The sequence below is a fragment of the Solanum lycopersicum genome, chromosome 9, assembly GCF_036512215.1.
Source record: "Solanum lycopersicum chromosome 9, SLM_r2.1".
Taxonomy (NCBI): domain Eukaryota; kingdom Viridiplantae; phylum Streptophyta; class Magnoliopsida; order Solanales; family Solanaceae; genus Solanum; species Solanum lycopersicum.
In genome coordinates, this window is record NC_090808.1 from 14,965,685 (window position 1) to 14,987,044 (window position 21,360).

A 21,360-nucleotide genomic window follows, 5' to 3' on the forward strand; every position below is an offset into this window, starting at 1 on the left:
ATATACGTTTTCACAAAGATGTATCACTATTTGAGAGAAGTCTATCCGTAGAGTAGTATGAAAAAGAGTATTGTTGAGTTTGTTACTAAGTGACAGAATGGTCAACAATTTAAGGTACAACACCAAAGGCCCGATTGTATGGCTTAGAATATAGATATTCTCGAATGGAAGTGGAATATAATTAATATGGATTTTATTACTATTTTCCATGACCTCGAATGCAACATCATTCCATTTGGGGGTTTATAGATCAAATGACTAACACAACCCATTTTCTAGTAAAGACCATACATTCAGTAGAGGATTATGACAAGTTATATCTTAAAAATGTATTTAGATTTCATGGAGTTATAGTATTGATTATTTTAGATAAAGGTGCACATCTTACAACATTATGCTAGAAGTCTTTCTAGAAAGGTTTGGGTTCGTAAGTGAATTTGAGTAGTTCATTTAATCCACAAACTGATGGTTGAGCAGGGCTCACCATTTAGACTTCAAAATATTTTTTAAGGTCTTGGAGATCAATTTTAGAGATAACTAGAACGATCACCTACCTCTGATAGAGTTTACTTACAACAATAGTTATCATTCTAGCATCTAGATTGCTCCTCATGAAGCTCTTCATGGGAGAATATGTAGATCTCGTGTTGGATGGTTTGAAGTTGGTGAATTTAGAGTGATATGATCGTACTTAGTTCATCAAGCTATGGATAAAGTGAATATAATTCAAGAGAGGTTAAGAACATAGTAAAGTCATCAGATGTCTTATATAGATGTTCGCAGGAGAGACTTAGAGTTTGAAATAGATGATTGGTTTTACTTGAATATTTCACTCATGAATGGCGTTATGAGATTTGTCAATGAGGGGACACTAGTTCCCATATATGGGTCCTTATAAGACATCGAAGAGGATTAACAATGTAACATATGAGTTGGAGCTACCACAAGAGTTAGAAATAGTTCATCCAGTGATTCATATTTCTATGTTGAAGAAGTGTATGGTCGATCCTTCACTTATTATACCTACTGAAGATATGGGTATTACGGATATCTTATCATATGAGGAGATTAGCATTCAACTACTAGATCGCCAATTTCACAAATTGAGAACCAAAGAGGTAGCATCAGTCAAGGTACTCTGGAGAAATCAGTTTGTTGAGGAAGTTACATGGGAAGCTGAGGAAGTTATGAAGAAGAGATACCCACATCTCTTTTAGTCCAAAAAAATTCAAGATCAAGGTATTAATTCTCTTCTTAGTACTGTTTAGTTGATATATTGCATGTGTAAGATTTGAATGTTGGGTGTTTGAGCTGAGGTTAGATGTTACCACCCTTAATTCTACCTAGAATAATCTCATTCGAGGATGAATATTGCCAAGGGTAAGATATTGTAACATCCGCCTTAGAAATATCTAAAAATAGAATGAAAAGATTTAAAAAGAGCAATATTTGAAATCTTACAAGTTAAGCTTAAATTGTGAGTTTTGTGAAAATTTGAAATGACCATAACTTTTAATTTATATTTAGTTACGTGGACTTTAAGATATCAAATGAAAGTTCTTGGAATCCTCTTTCCAACGCCACTAAGTTCTCTGATTTTTGAACTCGTATGAGGGAGATATGCCCTTTGAAACTAGCAGTAGACAATAATTATCAGTTATTCACACCATTAAACTTTATTATAACAAATCAATAAATGGATGAAATGAGAAACTTGAAAGAATGCTTAAACAATAACATAATTTCAAGCTATAAGCCAAAATATGAGGTGAATAGAAAGTTCACAAAGTCATATATAATGACAACAAGAAGGTCATGCTATACCTTTAATTTCCACTACTAAATCTAGTGGAGAGATGCATTAGAAAAAAAATTACATGGTCAAAGCACCATGTTATTTTTAAGAAACTAAAACTAGCAAGTCATCAAAAATTAGACTAGGAATCAACTTTAAATATGTTTTTCGAACTAAAAAAGGATAAGAAATACTCCAACTAGCACAGGTATTTTGTACAGAAAATAAAGAAGAGCCAAGTAACTTTTTTTAAAAAAAATCCAAAAGAAACTCTCATGTTTGAGCAACATCTAATACTTCTAGGACAACAACAAAAAATGCTTAAAAGATGGTAATAACACTATGAATCATCAAATTAAACTAATTGCATGGTAACATAATGAACAGAACACGTATACACCTAAAGACATGGATCATATGCTTGGACTAACGAGAATACAATAAAATAAAATAAAACACATTGTGTAGTGAATGGGGATAATCTTAAATAAAGAACCAACAGATTGATTAATTTTGAGGTTCTGCCTCATACTCTTGTTGCTTGAATATTGGCAAATATTGAATCACATACTTAAAATAAAGAAAAACAAAGGAAAAGAAAGATCAAGGCAAGAAAATAACAGGTTGAGAACAATCAAATGAACAATCCATGTTCAAAACGACTATATTGCATCCAACAAAATAACACAACTACATTAGTTTTAGTTCAAAAACACAAACAAAAAACTAAAGCATCATACTAAATGATTAAATAAAACCTTAAGATGAAACTCCGCACTTTATCGAGGCTATATTCACAACTCACAAATCAGATTTGTGATATTCGAGCATGAAAATAAAAATAAGCAGTGATAGACGACACAATTTGAATAAATAACGAGGAGATAAACTATGAAAGCAAAGCAGATTCATCAGCTAAGGTAACGAATACAACAAAGATACTAAAAGCCATACTCTAGAGAGTTTCAACTATACTAGAGTAAAATAGTAGTCGAGATTACAGCAAGAACAGAGAATTCAATTAAAAAATCAACCATTATACATGAAAAGCTATAACTTAGGAACCTATAAATAGAAATCTTAAAACGACTAGAGGAAACAACAAAGTCGAGGAAAGAAATTACCTCTTTTCAGACAGCGAATCGAGACGAGAGAGAGCTTGGATACGACTTCTACCACCAACGGAGAGTTTCGAGAGCTTCAGGTAAATGTTCGAATCAACTTTGAATATAAAACCCCTTCAAGAGTTTCGAACTAGACGAGTATTCAATCTTTCTTAAACATAGACCTCAATTTTCTTTTGTTTCTCCTTGTACTTTCAATATTTTCTCTGATTTCTGCCTAAAAAATTTTGAACTCAAAATTTCAACTCCCACCAAAAAATATTCTTTTAGAAAAATCCCCTTTAACCCTACATATGCTTAAAAAACTAGGGTTTTTGAGAGGGGGAAAGGGATAGGTCGAGGTTAAAAAAAAATCAAAGTCCCCTTTAAAATTCGAAACAAAGAAGTCAGCTGGGTTTCTCGTACGAGATTCAACCCAAATCCCGCATTATCTGGAAAAGGAAAAGAGCACTGGACGATTCTTATCAAAGCTACCGTCCACTCGCGCTACGTGTCTCTATCTCACAGTGGATAGGACGAATAATAGTAGGCATAGGGTCATGTTACGAGGTAGATAAAGGAGAAAGGAGACGTTAGGGTTCCTTTCGTCTATCGTCATCACGATTCATGAACTCGCACTGCGTGAAGCGCAGCGGCGCGCATAGGGGTTTGGGGATGGCCTTCACGCGTGCTACCATTAGTTGTCATTTTTTCCAAAAATGTAGACGTTGGAACGTCATTTGCTGGGAAGTGTTGGGTTTTTTATGTGAGGAAAAAGAAGGTGGGTCGGGTTAAAAGGTGTGGGATGATTGGTGGGCTGAAATTAGTTGGGTTGTTGTAAAATAGTTTTGGGTCGATTTGGGAAATAAATGTTTGATATTGGGCTGAAAATATATAAAAAGAAAAGAGGGCCCGATTTATTTTAAACAAATTCAAAAGGCTAGATTTTGAGTTAATGGCTTGGCCAAAAATGAAAATTTAAAATTCCACCAAGTGGAGTTAATTAACAAATTCGATATCAATTAATCAACGAGCTTCATAATTTAACGAGATAAGATAAATAATCTTAATCATAAACTAAAGACTCAAATCCATGCACTACTAATTTAAGCGAAATTTAATTTATTAAAGTAAGTAAAACCAAAATCCTTTTGAGATGACTTTCGAAGATTTATAAAATAAACTATATATACATAAAATTATAAGCATATATGTTACTTAAACAAGAAAAACTAGTAAATTTAACTATAATAAGGATCTGAACTACAAGTCATTAAACCTAATTTGATAAAGCACTAAGTAAAACTAAAAAGTTTTTGCGACGATTTTTGAATATTTCATAAAATAAACTAATTGTAAAAAAAACATATAAAAATATTCATTACTTCCAAAACTATAAAAGTAGACTAAAATTAATTGAAAATCATTTGAATCTTATAAAGTCGACTATTTCAACTCGTTAGAAAATTAAGAAACTCAAAAAATAATTGTTATCGAAAAGGGTCAAAATTCGGGTGTCAACAATTATACCTCATATTACTTGGATTGCACAAGAAATTTGAGGAAAATGAAATTGACCAAACCCATTTTGACCTACCAGTCATTCATCTTTAAGCAAGGGATTTGGTACAAACTTTAAGAAATTATGGCCGAACCCTGGAAATGGATTTCCTACATATCTCAGGCTATACGAGAATTTAGGACCCCAGTAGTTCAATATGCTTGATTTAACACGGAATTTTGAAAGAATTCAAAAGTCATCTCGGTACTGAATCATAAAGGAATTGAGATGCTCAAGAATGGGATTTAAAAGTGAATGTTGGAACACAGCTGAGTTTTCAACATTGAGTCCGCCTAAATATCCTTAAACCTAAGGAATCAGGCTGTTTGTAGTTCAACTCGATAGATTGAAAGGGAAATCTAAAGGTAGATAACCTTTGGTTCTGGAAGAGTGACACATAAAGTTGAGTAATAAAACGGAGGCTTGTAACCTTATAACCATGAATGTGGAGCTCTTCACATCCATAGGTAAGAACTTACATGGACATAATTTCCAAAGCTCTTGGCGCATTGTCACTAGCTTCCGGCAGATACCAAAAATTCGGATGCAAAACTAAAACTGACAATAGCCAAAGAAAAAACCCACAAGCCTTGATAAGGGTGTGGTTTGATTGTGGTGGAAGTCTCTCCTCTGCTCGCGTCCTAAGAGTTACACATTCCTCTTTGGACTATGTCCCAGTTCGCTGCTTAGAAAAAGTTCCATGTTTTGCTGCATCCATTTTGATGTCGTCCACACCTGGGTTTTTTTTTTGGAGAATTCATCCTTTTGGATGCTCTCGACAAAGACTTGTATAACCCTCATCATCTTAAAAAATGCAATTCAAATGGGAGACAGTGTATTTTACCGTTTTGATACTTAGTTGTTCTCCTTCTACATTCGACGTCAACTCCGTTGGGTTTGACGTAAAGCAAATAAAACTTATGTCTTATGTTTGCAATATAATCTTCAATATACTCTTCATTTGATGTAGAAATAAATAAACACTGATGCCTTGTGCTTATATTTCTCTTGATGTCGTCTTCGATGGTTCTTTTGGCGTCTAATCTCGCTAAATAAACTACAATTGATGTCGATGGGTAAATATTCCTTTTGAGATGCACAATTTCCTTTTCAAGCAGTGCATGACTTCTTGCGGGGCATGAATATCTTTCCGCGATGCACAATTTCTTGGGGGCATGAATATCCTCTCGTGATGTATAAATTTCCGCGAGGCATGTGTATCTTCTCGCGATGCATGATTTTCTGCTAGGCATGAATATCTTCTTGCGATGCATAACTTTCTGCGATACATGAATGTCATCTCACAATGTATGAATATCAACTCGTGATGCATGAGTATTAACTTGCTATGCATGAATATTGACTCGCAATGCATATTCTTTCGTGATGCATGAATATTGACTCGTGATGCATGATCTTTCGCGATCCATGGATATTGACCTGCGATGCATGATCTTTCGCAATGCATGGATATTGACTCGCGATGCTTGGATCTTTCACGATGCATGAATATTGACTCGCGATGCATGGATCTTCCGCGATGCATGGATATTGACTGGTGATGCATGATCTTCCGCGATGCATGGATATTGACTCGCGATGCATGGATCTTCCGCGATGCATGAATCTTCTGGGTGCCTTCTGGATAATCATATCGGCTCAATTGATGATAATGGTAAAATGACTTCCAGATAGTATATCGTCTTGATCGACAATAAAACAAATGACCCCTCCGACTAATGTATGGTCTTCATCGACAATAAAATAAATGACCCCTCCAAGTAATGTATTGTCTTCATCGACAATAAAATAAATGACCCATCCGGGATTATCTTGATCAACAATAAAATAAATGACTCATCCAGGTAATGTAATATCATATCTGACATAATGATACAGATGACATCCTTTACGGAAACCGAAAACCGTAAACTCTTTCTTGAGATTTTCGCTTGATTCACCATCAAATCTAGCTGGACGTTCCTTATAGACTTCATGTTGTTGGAGAATGATTGAAATAAACCATTCATATTCCCAAGTCTCCAGTATAAGAAATATAAAATAATTCATGTGTCCGTCAAAAATTAGTAAATTAGGGAATGTTTTTGCCCCCTTGCCTTATCATATTTGTCAATCGGAGAAATTTGATGATTTCTGAGCAATACTATAAATCTGCATCCATAGAAAAATCGTTAGTTTTAAAACGGACTGATCTGTGTCAATTCCCCAATTGTCTGCTCCTCGTCCTGCTATATCCGGTTGGTCTTGCTGATCTCCCAACTCTTGATGGATAAGATAAAACATTTTATGCCAAAGTAGATGAAACGTAAAAGGAAAAACTTTAAGAAAATAAATTTTTGAGAAGAAGTATTTTGGAAAGATGGTTACTGCCGAGTATCATGTCACGTCAGGGTTAGCGGACTTCTTTGAGTCTGATGGTTGGAGGCATATCTAATTATTTGTTAGGGAGTATTCAGGGCCACTCTAGACTGTTGATAAACCCATGTTGAAATTTTGAGGTCATCCTTAAAATTTCTATCCTAGTAAACTTCATTGGCTTATCCTTGACAATTATTGGTGAGGAAATCATGAAATTTTTTAGATTATCTCAAAAATTTTGTTCCTGTTGCAAATTTCAAAACATCTTCAGTCTCGGCTTGTTGAGGAAAAATCTTCTTCTTGAAATTTTTAAGTCCCTCTCAAAAAATTCTGTCCCGGTTTCTATTGTAAAGAAAAAAATAGAAATCTTACGAGAAATATGACCGAACCCTTGTGACGCTTACGTATCCTGTTGAGGCATGAATCAGGTCAAACGTAGTTGCCCCTCAAGGGTTAATGAAATAAGAAATTTACAAAGAAAACCGACCGAGATCGACATAGGCCGCCTACGTATCTCATTCTTGAGAATTCAGATCAAACATAGTTCATTAGAAAGAAATTACAAAGAAGCGGAACGATTACAAGTAAATAATAGAAATGTAAACTGAAGCTTCACACATAGTATCTCTTGACAGCATCTGAATTGATCGATTTCGGCCATGCGGTGCCATCCCTCCGAAAGGACCAAAGCACCTCTAGATAATACTTTGTGAACCATGTAGGGTCCTTGACAATTTGGTGCGAATTTTCCCTTGTAATCATCCTGATGAGAAAAATGTGTTTAAGTACAAATTGACCGATTTCAAAGATTCTAGCTATGAATCTCTTGTGGAAAGCACGAATTATTCTCTATCGATAAAGTTGACCATGAAAAATGAAAACCATTCTCTTCTCGTCAATCAAAGTTAACTGATCAATTCTCTTTCTAACCCATTCATCAGGTATGACTGCCTCAGTTCCATATACCATTAAGTATGAAGTAGCTCCAGTCAATGTTCTAACAGTCGTTCGGTAACCCAATAAAGCATATGGCAACATCTCATGCCAACCTCGGTGATTCTCAATCATTTTCCTCAGAATCTTCTTGATATTTTTATTGGCGGCTTCTACAGGCCCATTCATTTGAGGACGATAAGCGGTTGAGTTTCTATGAGTGATCTTAAATTGCTCACATATATCTCTCATCAAGTGACTATTGAGATTTGCACCATTACCATTCATGATCGACTCTGGTACTCTGAACCTGCATATCAGATTATTTTGAATAAAATCAACCACAACTTTCTTTGTTACCGACTTGTATGAAGCTGCTTCCACCCACTTCGTGAAATAGTCAATGGCAACCAAAATAAATCTTTGTCCATTAGAAGCAGTTGGATCTATCGGACCAATAACATCCATTCCCCAAGCTACAAATGTCCAAGGTGAACTCATAGCATTGAGTTTGTGAGGTGGTACTCGAATTAAATCACCGTGCACTTGACATTTCTGCACAAACATGCAATAGTCATTCACCTTAGTCATCAAGAAATAACCGGCTCGAAGGATATTTCTTGCCAAAGTGAGACCATTCATATGTGTACCATATACTCCAGATTGAATTTGTTCAATTCGCAGTTCAATAGCATCGACACATCTAAGAAGACCCAAATCCGGAGTCCTTCTATATAGGATCTCTCAGCTTAGAAAGAAATTGACATCCATACAGCGTATTAACTTCTTTTGGTTGGATGTGGCATCTTTAGGATAACTACCGGTCTCTAAGTACCTCTTTATATAAAAATACCATGGAAAACCATTTGGTTCTGCTTCAACGTGTGAACAATGGACCGAATGTTCTTTCAACTCTATATCCAGAGGATCGATATAATCAATATTTGGATGCTTAATCATAGAACCGATGGTGGTGAGAGCATTAACCAACTTATTCTGTATACTGGGAGTATGTTTAAACTCAATCTTGCAAAATCTTTTGCACAACTTCTGTACATACTGTACGTAAGGTATAATCTTTGGGTTCTTCATGGCCCATTCTCCCTAAACCTGATGAATCAACAAATCTGAGTCTCCAATAACCAATAGCTCGTGGACAATCATGTCAATGGCCATTTTCAAACCGAGGATACAAGCTTCATATTCTGCCATGTTGTTCGTGCAATTAAATTGGAGCTTAACCGCCATGGGATTGTGCTAACCAGATTTTGACGCTAAGACCGCCCCAATACCTTTCCCTTGATGATTTGCCACTCCATCAAAGAATAGTCTCCAACCTGGATATGCTTTAGTAATATCTTCACCCACAAATGACACTTCTTCATCGTTAAAATAAGCTTAAGTGGTTCATACTCTTCATCAACGGGATTTTTTGCAAGATGATTAGCCAAAGCCTATGCTTTTATCGCTTTATGAGTCATGTACACATTATCAAACTCACTCAACTTCATTTGTCACTTAGCTACTTTTCCGGTCGGCATCGCCTTCTGGAATATATACTTCAGCGGGTCCATTCTGGAAATGAGGTGTGTAGTATAAGAAGATAAATAATGTCTCAACTTCTGTGCAAGCCAACTCAAAGCACATCATATTCTCTATAACAGAGTGTAACGAGAATCGTATGGACTAAACTTCTTGCTTATGTAATAGATAGATCTTTACTTCTTTCATGTCTCGTCGTGTTGACCGAGTATGCATCCGAATGCACTATCTGAGATGGACAAATACAGCAAAATAGACTCCCTTCTCCTGGCGGAACCAATGCCGGTGGATTTGACAAATACTTCTTGGCAGCACCGAAAGTAGTCTGACATTTTTCAGTCTAGTTTGTCAGAGCTTCCTTCTTCAACAGCTTAAAGATAGGCTCACAGACCATGGTTGATTGATCTATGAATTGACTGATGTAGTTCAACCTCCCTAAGAAACTCATCACCTCTTTTCTCGTCTTCGGCGGAGGTAACTCTTGAATTGCTTTAATTTTAGAAGGATCGAGCTCAATACCCCTTTTGCTGACTATAAATCCCAACAACTATTTAGCTGGAACTCTAAAAGCACATTTGGTGGGATTTAGCTTCAATTTGTAACGCCGCAAACGATCGAAGAACTTCTTCAAGTGTGTCAAGTGGTTCGAACTCTTGCAAGATTTGATTTTGACGTCATCTACATACACCTCGATATCCTTATGAATCATATCATGAAATATAGTCGTCATAGCCCGCATATAGGTAGCATCAGCATTTTTTAGGCCAAATGGCATCAACCTGTAATGATATACTCCCCAAGGTGTAATAAAAGTTGTGTTTTCTGCATCTTCCTCGTCCATCTGAATTTGATGATACCCTATGTAACAATCCACAAATGACTGCATTTCATGTTTATCACAGTTATCAATCAGAATGTGAATGTTCGGCAATGGAAAATCATCCTCTGGGCTGGCTTTGTTGAGATCCCTATAGTCGATGCAAATTCTGATTTTTCCATCATTTTTGGTGACCGAAACAACGTTAACCAACCAGGTAGGATATTGAGTCACTTCTACCAGACGAGACTCAATCTGCTTGTTAATCTCTTCTTTGATCTTTAAACTAAATTCAAGCTTGAACTTCCGAGCCTTCTGTTTCACCAGACTAAACCCTGGATTAATCGGTAATTTTTAAGACACAACACTGGTACTCAACCCTAGTATATTGCTGATTTCCTATAGGAACACATCAATTTAATTGGTGAGTAAATGAATCAGGCCCTTTCTTTGATATTCATTCAAGTGGGCGCTGATTTTGACCTCTTTGACACACTCTTGGTCTCCCAGATTTACAGTTTCAGTTTCTTCTAAATTTGCCTTATGCTGGTTTTCAAACTGTATAAATTCTTCAGCAACATATTCTGGTACCTCACTTTTTTCCTCATAAACGTCAATCTTTTCATCACCAGCCTCCTTTTGTTTGTTCAGCTCGCGACTTGACATGACATAGGCAGGTTTAAAACTTACATTACTGAAACCATAAACAACAAAGTTAGGAAATCAAAGTATAACAGATGAGTAAATAAACAAATTTTAAAATATAAGAGGCTTTCATTCAAATAGGAAATAATGAAAACTTTGGCTATGGAAAAGGGCCTTGTTTCCTTTTTCAAACATCACGGGGAAATTTTAAAGTTCAAGAAATTAAGAAAATACAAAATGGTGGGTCTCGGGTCTCTTTCAGCCCACCGCCGATCTAAATATGCATAAATGATGCCTTTCTACCAAGGATTTTGGAGAATCAGAATCAACGTGGAGGTCCAATTCTGTAGTATCTCCCGGGGATCAGCTGTATGGATTCCAGCTAGCTCGACCTCTTCCTTAATAACAGCATCGATCTCCTCAAAAAGGCTAAATATTCCTTCCATAAGGTCGTCATGCTCGGCATACTCTTGGACTGGGAATGATTGATACAAATATGGGATCAGCTTAGCCAATGCTTGATCATTCTTCTTCTTCGTCTTCATATCCTCATTTGTGGGGATGTACCCCAATCCATACCTTGCCCATTAGACAGGAACTTGAATGGGATCAACAATTCCTTGTGAATTCCTTCCCAATCCAATGCCTGGTTCAAATCTACTTTGCAATATCACAGTAGCAATCATCTTATACACAGAAGGCATGAGAGGTTGTGGGGCCAAGTCTTTACCGATGGCATTTACCAGCTCCACCGTGTAGAAATTAGTATCTCGAGAGACTTCATTGATAATTAGTGCCTTTTTTCCAAAATGACTACCTTCGCCAAGAATTACTAGCTCTTCGTACTTCGAAATGAGTTTCATCATCTGATGCAGGGTAGAGGTCACAGCTCCAACCATGTAAATAAAAAGCCTTCCCAGAAGAAGGTTCCACTGAATTCTGTTCGAATCATTTGGATTATCACATTGACCGCTCCTAACGTATCTCTTTGTACTCCATCGAAGGCTCTTACATTGACTTGGTTTTGTTCCAGCTTTCCCAAGTGAAACTTTAGCTGCCTCAATGTTCACAACGGGAAAATGTTTAGACCTGATCCATCGTCCACCAGGACACGATTTATGATCTTCTCGCGGCATACGACAATGATGTGCAATGCCTTGTTGTTTGACCTACCTTCAAAAGGTAATTCATCGTCATAGAAACTAATCTGATGCCCTCGGATAAGTTAGTTAATCATAGCAGCCACATATCGCTACTTGTTCCAACGGGCAATATGTATCATCAAATCCTGCATGCGTAATTAAAAACTCAGCAAGGCCCACACCAAAATTTGGGCTGGAGTCTTCTCCAAATGCTTGATCATAGAATAATCTTTCGGCTGCATTCTTCTCCAGAAATCCTCTACCTCACCCTCAATTATTGGCCTTTTATCTTGATCCTTCTTTTGACCTCCGAAATCAAGCTCCTCATGAGTAACATCTTTCGGATCGGGTCATACCTTGTGCAGCAGCAGCCTAATCACAAATTTTGGCTTGATAAGAGTTTTTTATGGAACCAAGGCAACAGTCTTTGCGGGTGTCAAGATAACGAAATCTTTCTTCTCTTTGATGCTTAATGAAACTACAAACTTTTCCAAATCATCATGAACAATTGGAGTTTTCACTTTTGTCCCACACCAATCATCATCTGTTTCTATCATACTAACGTTGTTGCCTCCATGAATCGACAAAGGATTGGTATTGACATTAGGTGCAGCTAGTTGGAGAGAAACCACATCTTGGTCAATTAAATCCTGAATATTGTGCTTATGGTTGATACAGTCCTCAATATCATGCCCGACATTATTGGAATGATAAGCACATCTCTTATCTGGCCTATAGAATTTTGAATTGATATCCACGGGTTTGGACCCCACTAGGTGTATAGATCCGGCCGCAGCCAGTCGCTCGTACAGCTTTGTTCGTCATTCTGCGAGTGCAGTGAAATTCCACAAAGGTTTCTTCTCGAATCGAGGTCGAGGGTATCATAACTTTCTTATGGAGGAGGTATTTGTGGATAACTTGTATTGTTCAAACGGGGAGCTTGATTTTTGGGATATGAGTTTTTCTGGTAGTTTGGCATTGGAGCTTGGTAGTTTGGGTGGGTATTTTGATATGGTGGAGCTTGGACTTGATACGCAGGAGGGGGTGCTCAGTAGCTCGACTGCACTTTAGCACAATTCGGAGCAACACCCTAGTAGGGAGATGGAATTTGGTAGGGTAAGGATGATTTTGAGTTAATGGGAGATGAATTTGGGTATTTCGGCGGTGAACTTTGGTAAAGTGGAGCTTGGACATTTTGATAAGTGGAGGTAGCATTTTTATAAATTGGAGGATTATTAGGATGACTAGCTTGCGTGTAGCAATCTTGGTAGGAATTTCGGGAAAGCCGAGAATGACCCTGTGAATATGATGATATTCTAGGGGTTTTCTTTCCCCCATATGAAACAGCAACGATTTATTCTCTTCTCCTCTTCAACATTCCTGATGATCCAGGTGATGCAGAAACACGGGCTATCTTTCCCATTTTCAACCCATATTCGATAGTCTCACCAACTTTGACTATCTCGAAAAAGTTTTCTCCAATGAGCAAAAGGTTTTGATCATAATACTCGGGCTCTTGCACCCGCACGAACACTTCTACAATTTTTTCTTTTCCGACATAAGCGGTCTGACCCTTGCAGCTTCTTTTCTCCACCTATAAGAAGATTCTATGTAGCTCTCACTAGATTTCGACTTCATCTTCTCCAAATAATATCAATCAGGAACGATTTCAACATTATATGCAAATCGATCGAGTAAAATCCTTTGCTAGAGCATTCTAGCTGGGCCATTGTTGGGTTTCATGGGAGGTGAACCACTCCAGAGCCTCCCCGCTCAAACTTCGGTTGAAGATCCACATTAATAAAGCTTCAACCCTTCCAACTCCCACGAGCTAGTAACAGTAGGCTCTCAGATGAGCCATAGGGTTGCCCACTCCTTCAAAGGTGTAAAACTTCAAGATCTTGAACCCTTTTAGAAGGTCCAGACTCGGGTATCAGAGATGCATTGAAGCTCTTTCATAACCTTATTTATCTCTTCTTTTATGTCCACATTTTCCTATTCATTTGCCCTCCACTCCCTTTCCTGTTCCTCATGATGGTCCAGATCAAAATCGTGCACATCTTGTTTGACAGGGACGGGAATTTGGAAAGTTCTTCTTTTAGGTAAGGGTGGAGCTACAGAGGGACTCTGGGAATTTTGAGTGGTTTGATAATTCTGTGGGTAGATCTGAGGATTGTTATTCTGATTTAAGTGGCGATGGGGTGTTTATGGATTGAAAGTATTTTGGTGTTGATTTTGGTTTTGATTTTGTGGTGGTGGAGCGGTTTGATAGAGGATATTTTGAGGAATTGGTGGCATTTGGGGGTGGTTGTTTTCAAGAGGAGGTGGAGTTTGGTAGGATGCGGAAGCATATTGGGGATTTTAGGTAATCTGATATATAAACGAAGGATTCTGAACAGGTGTAGATGGTTGGTTCTAGGTTGGATCCATATTTGAAAAAGGGAAGTAGATTGGAGGTCTCCCATCAACAGCATTAGCAGCAAATCATGGTGGAGGCAGATCATGTCTCCTTTTCATTTCTACCCTCATCTCTGCAATTTGTTGCATCAACTGCAGAATCAACTCATTCTGGTCCGCTGTGGTGGGTCGAGACACCACAACATCAATAAGAATTACTTCTTCATTACTATCCCCCATAATTGTCTTCCTTTGTCTCAGCTTTGTCTAGGGAAGGAATCTGCGAGATCTTTTGATCTGATGAAAAAGGAATGATCTGCCAGCTTTTGATTGACACATATCAGTTTCAAAGTACCCGAGAAGGAAAAAAACTCAAAGGTAGATTTGTCATTGCATATTCAGTATACAAAATGCATAATATCGCACAGAGAGCAGATAAACACACAAGTTTCTTTTTTTGAGGATATCTTCAACTCACGAGTAAGGATGGAAACACATTTTTTAATAAGCAGGAGTTTGTTTGTTTTAGTTTTGACACTTGTCTCATAAAGGCTAAATCACGTTGAGCTACGGTCTTCTTGTAGCTGCTCTTTGACGTCCGTTGATTTGGCCTTCGTATCTTCTCGTAACATGAAGATGGAGAATGAAAATTTTTAAAGATAGGGGCTGGTCCTGGGAAGGCTTCCTACGTATCTCATAAGGAGAGTTTAGGCCCAACGTAGTTCGAGTACAAAAGAGAATATTTTCATTCATTCATTCATTCATTAGGATTACACGGAAACGGAAAAACATCAAACCTTTAAAAATAAACTAATGACTCCATCTCAGTCATCTTCTAATCGTCATCTTCATCTTAGCCAAGGGAACGGTCTCAACTTGAATCTTCTCCATACTGATGAGGGATTCGAGGTCGTGACGAAAGTCAAGACACTTTTCAATGTTATGGTCTGTAATGTGATAATGATAGGGACAACGCTTTTGGATTTTGTGTTGAAGAGAATATTGCATGTCCACATTCTTGTAGTAATGGGTAAAGACGCCATTCTGAACCAAATCCGAGTAGATTTCCCTCATTGTTTTCTTGAAAGGTGTGAATGAGCAATTTAAGAATCTAGTTCCCTCTGTGAATAGTATGTTGAGACGTGGTTTATCACATGCAAGGATGATGTCGTCACCCCAAGTGTAAGGAGTATATCCATACTGGATAAATAACAAACTGCGTTTTTAAACCCAATACACTCCTCTAATGTATGTCCTTTCTCCGTAAGATGACATTCACATGTCTTGTGAAGATCTCCTAATCCCACTTGGGAGTGACACTTTCTTAATGGGTCCTAGCAAGCACGTATACCGATAGTGTTCAATAATGAGAGAGAACGAGATGACCTCTATCTTCTTCCGGCCTTCGTGCGGATATGCCTTGAGAGAAATTTTGTTGTTTCCGTTCGCCAGACGTCCCTCGAAAGAAGGTGGATGGGCAAGTATCTCCTCATAACTTTCCTCCACATAATTTTTTCATTCATTTCCTTCTCGGGGCTCTCGGGAGGAAATAGTGTACAGACGCTTTCTGCGCTGCTTTTGCATCTCGATCCTCTCTTCTTCACTTGGTTAAGCTTGAATACCCTTTCTTTTGTCCATAGCGGCGATTTTGACTTTCTTGAGACTATAGAGTAGTGTTTAGGAATTGGAGATAAGAAATGTCTTCTGCCTGAGAAACTTAAGACTTAGGAAATTTTGTTCGAATATTTATAATACTGAATTCTGTATATTTGGAAATTTCTGGAAAAGAGTGGGTTTTCAATATCCTCATTGATACCAACATAACACATAAGCAATAAGTAGCACATATATCGCGTCATAAAACATACAAGGGACCCTTTTATGCCAAGGGTAGGCCTAGCCCATTTGATTGATGTATGCGTTAATTTGAACCAAATAGACAATCCCCCCCCCCCAAATAAATAACAATGTTCACAAAGGGAGAAATAAAAGGATAAAACACTAAAAGACAGACTCACACAAAGGCCATGTGAGTGTAATAAAGGTACGCCCGCGCAGGGGCTAAAATGACAAATACATATAGAAAAACCCGCACAGGGGCGAAATCCACTATGTCTCTCCAGATAGTCCTACTCCATCGATGTTCTCCTGAGTCATGTATAGTTGATGCATATATCGCACTATTAGCAAAAATCCTTCTCCTAGCCGTTCTTTGTCTTCCAAGCTTTCGTGTCGTATCCTCTCAGTTTTCTCGTTGACCTAGGTATCGAGATAATCATAACCACGTCTTAGTCTTTCCACCTCTTTATTTTCCTTCTCAAGAGCCTCTTGGTTTTCGACAAATTTGACATACATTTCTTGAGCTTCCTTTTTCACCTCTCTGAGCTCGTCCACCACTTTGGCTTCTCGGTCCGTTACACTGCAAAAAATTTGCAGAATTGGCAAGGATATGATTTGTATGTCGTCTCTTAGACACTCTTTGTAACCCTTGTCATATCCAACATTGAATCGATCTGGGGCGATGGTGTTTTCATCCAATCGCTTAGCACCTTTCCACTCTTTCAGCATCTCCGAAGCTTCGGGTACTCTATCGTCCCCAATATCATACACATAGGTGCCATAAAATGCATCTCCAGGTATAGTCTGCATCCTTCGAAACTGCCGCATGACTCAAAAAGGCGCACAAGGGCGAATTCCCCGAATACCTATTAAAGGAAGCACAAGTTGTCTCCGACTCTTTATGATGACCTCTTTTGAGATGAAGCGATCTAGCATCCATTGAATATCGTCTTCTCTTATTTATGAGAAAATCTGAGCCCATATTCCTCTAGTTCTCCTATTGTCCATATTTGCCCAATATAGCATATCATTTAAATCTCTGAGGGTGTTCTTATGATCGAGGGTGTGTAACTTCTGAGTCCCAGCTCCCTTTTTCCAGATTGCTTAAAATCCACCACTGAAGAAGTAGATTTCAACCTTGGGAATAGCAGTGTCCCTCTCTACATTCTCCCAGGGCTCGGTACATATTAAACAAGATAACCGGAGTGATGCAGTAGTACCTCACTTGTCCTTGATTCATGTACCCCTTGAATAGAGTGCATGAAAGCATTAAAACTCGAGTGTTGATGCTCAAACTCGGGCCATGTGGGAAGACCATTGTTCCCAACAATACTATGGTAAATGCTAGCGGACGAATTTCGTTCCATTCCCTATAGGAAACCCTGAACTCTTGATTGTATTAGCGAAGTGACTTGCATGCCCAAATCTGACATAAAGGTCACTGAAAAGTATGTGGGAATCTAGACACCAGTAGATAAAAATTTTCCCTAATCCGAGCTAGTTTGCAATATCTTCCACGGAAGGTTTGTTAGGGATGAAAATGTCTTCTTGACTTCTTGCCTTTTTTTTCTATCCCAGTACCTACTATGTCTATGCATTCTCTGATCTCCTCCATAGTCTGGGTAATTTCCACGGTCAAATTGAAATACCATTCTTTGGTTATCCCAAAAGTTGGTGAGCACCTCAAGCAGTTCCGGCCAGCCGTTCATGTTGATCAACTCCATCAATGCACGCACATATTTGTTAAGGGTCCTCCTATGATCCCCGTCGAGATCATTAAATCACATTGTGAGTTGGGGTGGAGCTGTTATGACCATGTCAAACTTTGGGAAACGATCCATATCTACAAAATGAAAACTAGTTTGGCTTACCCATCCCCAAATTGGTTTTCACACGTACATCATTCAAATGTCACATAAAATGATGTGTCGTGAGGTTGGAGACCTTGGACATAATTTTGGAGGTTTTCTACTAAATGGACATAATACGCCTTGGGAATTAAGAAGTCTTAGGCTAATTCTTAATTTTTGTTTTGGTTTCACTCTAGCTTAGGCTTTCTAGGATAGTTTTTAGGTCGATAGTTACCTGATTCAGACAAACATCGGCGTGAAGCTACCAAACAACGTAGGATGACCGCATTCCAACTATTTGTTTGATACTTCCAAATGAATTTCTGTGTATTTCTGAAGAGATCCGTGGAAAGCCACGTAACTTTCGTTTTCCTAATAAATCTATTTGCCGTTTGGCGGAAATATGCCATGAAATGCAACAATTGCAAAACAAGTAAGCAATTATTACAAATATCCAAATAAAGTTAATTTTAAGGTTAGAATCCTCCTACTCCCCAGCGGAGTCGCCATTTCGATTTAATTTAAGCAAACAAAAATTATTTGTTTTAAGAATTTTTGACCTCTTGAGAGTCGCCACTTAATTTTTAAGAACAATCAAGATAACTTGTTTTCAAAAGACTTAATAGAAAAATTATTTGAAAATATTTAGATGGATTCGGGGATTCCTATTAATGCCTTATGAAGGTTTTGAAAGCACCTAAGACGTTCTGATTAATATGGCTTTTCGGCAACTAACTTAATTTCGCTAAAACTTAAAATTGCGATAAAGATATTTTTAGAGTTGTTTGAAAATTAATGTTTAACTTTTACCTAAGTGAAACACCTAACTTGAAGAAATTATTTTGAAAACTACTTAAACTTGATTTACTTTAAGATTGTTAAAATGAGATAGTGTTTGCGGGGTATTGGAAGTTTCTTAAGTTAAAACTAACTAACAAATGCAAGCAAATAAACAAGACATAAGAGAGAGGGGGGAGAGATTTGGGTCCAAATCCGGGTTCTGTTCCCCTTGACCGGTATTTGAACTCACCTGTTTTGGGTTTTTGACCCATTTCCTTTATGGATTTCGACCCACTTTGTACCTGTCCTAAACTAAATAAATAATTACACAAAATAAATACAATAAAATAAAAGACGACAAGGGCTTAGACCCAAAATAACTTAATACAAAATCTCAAAAAAAATAAAACTTGGGTCATCGTGGCCCAATCTCTTTACTTCTTCCACTTCGACTTCAGTGGACTTCAAGATCTACTCGTCTATTCTTATGGACAACCAACTCGAGAGGAAGAATTGAGACTTTACGGCTCTTTTCAAAAACAGAACAATAAGTTCATGATGAACTCGGACCAAGTTCATATGCGACAAAGAATAAAATAAAAATTAATAGACAATAAATAAAATCTTTGATAACATCGATACACGAAAATTTACCGATAACCAAATGATAAAATGCGTTGGAACATAATTTACAAATAAAATGGATATGGCAGTAACTTGAGTTTAAAAAAATTCAAATAGATAAAAAGAAAAACTAGCAGTAGACCATAATTATCGGATATTCACACCATTAAACTTTATTATAACAAATAGATAAATGGATGAAATGAGCAACTAGAAAGAATGCATAAAACCATAATAGATCTTCAAGCTATAAGTCAAAATATGAGGTGAATAGCAAGTTCATAAAGTTATATATAATGACAACAAGAAGGTCATGTTTTACCTGAATTTCCACTTTTAAATCTACTAGAAAGATGCAATAGAAAAAAAATTACATGGTCAAAGCACCATGTTATTTTTTAAGAAACTAAAACTAACAAGTCATCAAAAATTAGACTAGGAATAAACTTTAAATATGTTTTTCAAACAAAAAATAGATGAGAAATACTCCAACTAGCACAGGTATTTTGTAAAGAAAATAAAGGAGAGCCAAGTAACTTTTTTTATTAAAAAATCTAAAAGAAACTCTCATGTATGAGAAACATATAGTACTTATAGGACAACAACAAACAATGCTTAAAAGATGGTAATCACACTACGAATCATCAAATTTAAACTAATTGCAGGGTAACATAATGAACAGAACACTTATACACTTAAAGAGATGGATGGTATGCTTGGACTTACAAGAATACAATAAAATAAAATAAAAAACATTGTGTAGTAAATGGGGATAATCTTAAACAAAGAACCAACACATTGATTAATTTTGAGGTTCTTCCTCATACTCTTGTTTCTTGAAGATTGACAAATTCTAAATCACATACTTAAACTAAAAGAAAAAAAAAAGGAAAAGAAAGATCAAGGCAACTATATTGCATCCAACAAAATAACACAACTACATTAGTTTAAGTTCAAAAACACAAACAAAAAACTAAAGCAGAATACTAAATGCTTAAATAAAACCGTAAGATGAAACTCCGCACTTTATCGAGGATATATTCACAACTCACAAATCAGATTTGTGATATTCGAGCATGAAAATAAAAGTAAGCAGTGATAGACGACACAATTTGAATAAATAACAAGGAGATCCACTAAGAAAGCAAAGTAGAATCATCAGCTAAGGTAACAAATACAACAAATATGCTAAAAGGCATACTATAAAGAGTTTTAGCTATACTAGAGTAAAACAATAGTCGAGATTTCAGCAAGAACAGAGAATTCAATTATACAATGAACCATTATACATAAAAAGTTATAAATTAGGAACATATAAATAGAGAGCTTAAAACAGCTAGAGCAAACAACAAAATCGAGGAAGGAAATTACCTCTTTTCAGGCAGCGTATTGAGACGAGAGAGAGTTTAAATACGACTTCTACCACCAACATAGAGTTTCGAGAGCTTTAGTTAAATGTTCGAATAAACTTCAAATACAAAACCCCTTCAAGAATTTCAAACTAAATGAGTATTCAAACTTTCTTAACGTAGACCTCAATTTCAGTTTCTTTCTCCTTGTACTTTCAATATTTTCTCTGATTTCTGCCTAAAAAATTTCCAACTCAAAATTTCAACTCCCCCCAAAAAAATCTCTTTTTAGAAAAATCCCCTTTAACCCTATATATGCTAAAAAAAAACTAGGGTTTTTTAGAGGGGGAAGGGATGGGTCGAGGGTAAAAAGAAATCCAAGTCCCCTTTAAAAATTCAAAAAAAAACCCCAAGGACAAAGGGGTCAACTGGGTTTCTCGTATGAGATTCAACCAAAATCCCGCAATATCTGGAAAAGGAAAAGAGTGCTGGATGATTTAGATCAAAGCTACCGTCCTACTCGCGCTATGTGTCTCGATTTCACAGAGGCAAGGACGAAAAATGGCAGGCACAGACGCCTGTTGCGAGGAGGACAAAGGAGAAT

The 21,360-nt window shown here is 37.1% G+C and overlaps 1 protein-coding gene across 1 annotated transcript; it reads right to left on the minus strand.

Moving 5' to 3' along the window:
* Positions 1–7,687: 7,687 nt before the first annotated feature.
* LOC101244898 (uncharacterized) lies at positions 7,688–9,019 on the minus strand. Its single transcript, XM_004246757.1, has 3 exons — positions 8,882–9,019; positions 8,607–8,767; positions 7,688–8,501 (listed from the first exon to the last, which is right to left on the minus strand). Exons 1-3 carry the CDS (start codon positions 9,017–9,019, stop codon positions 7,688–7,690), a joined length of 1,113 nt encoding a protein of 370 aa, XP_004246805.1.
* Between the last annotated feature and the right edge of the window lie 12,341 nt (positions 9,020–21,360).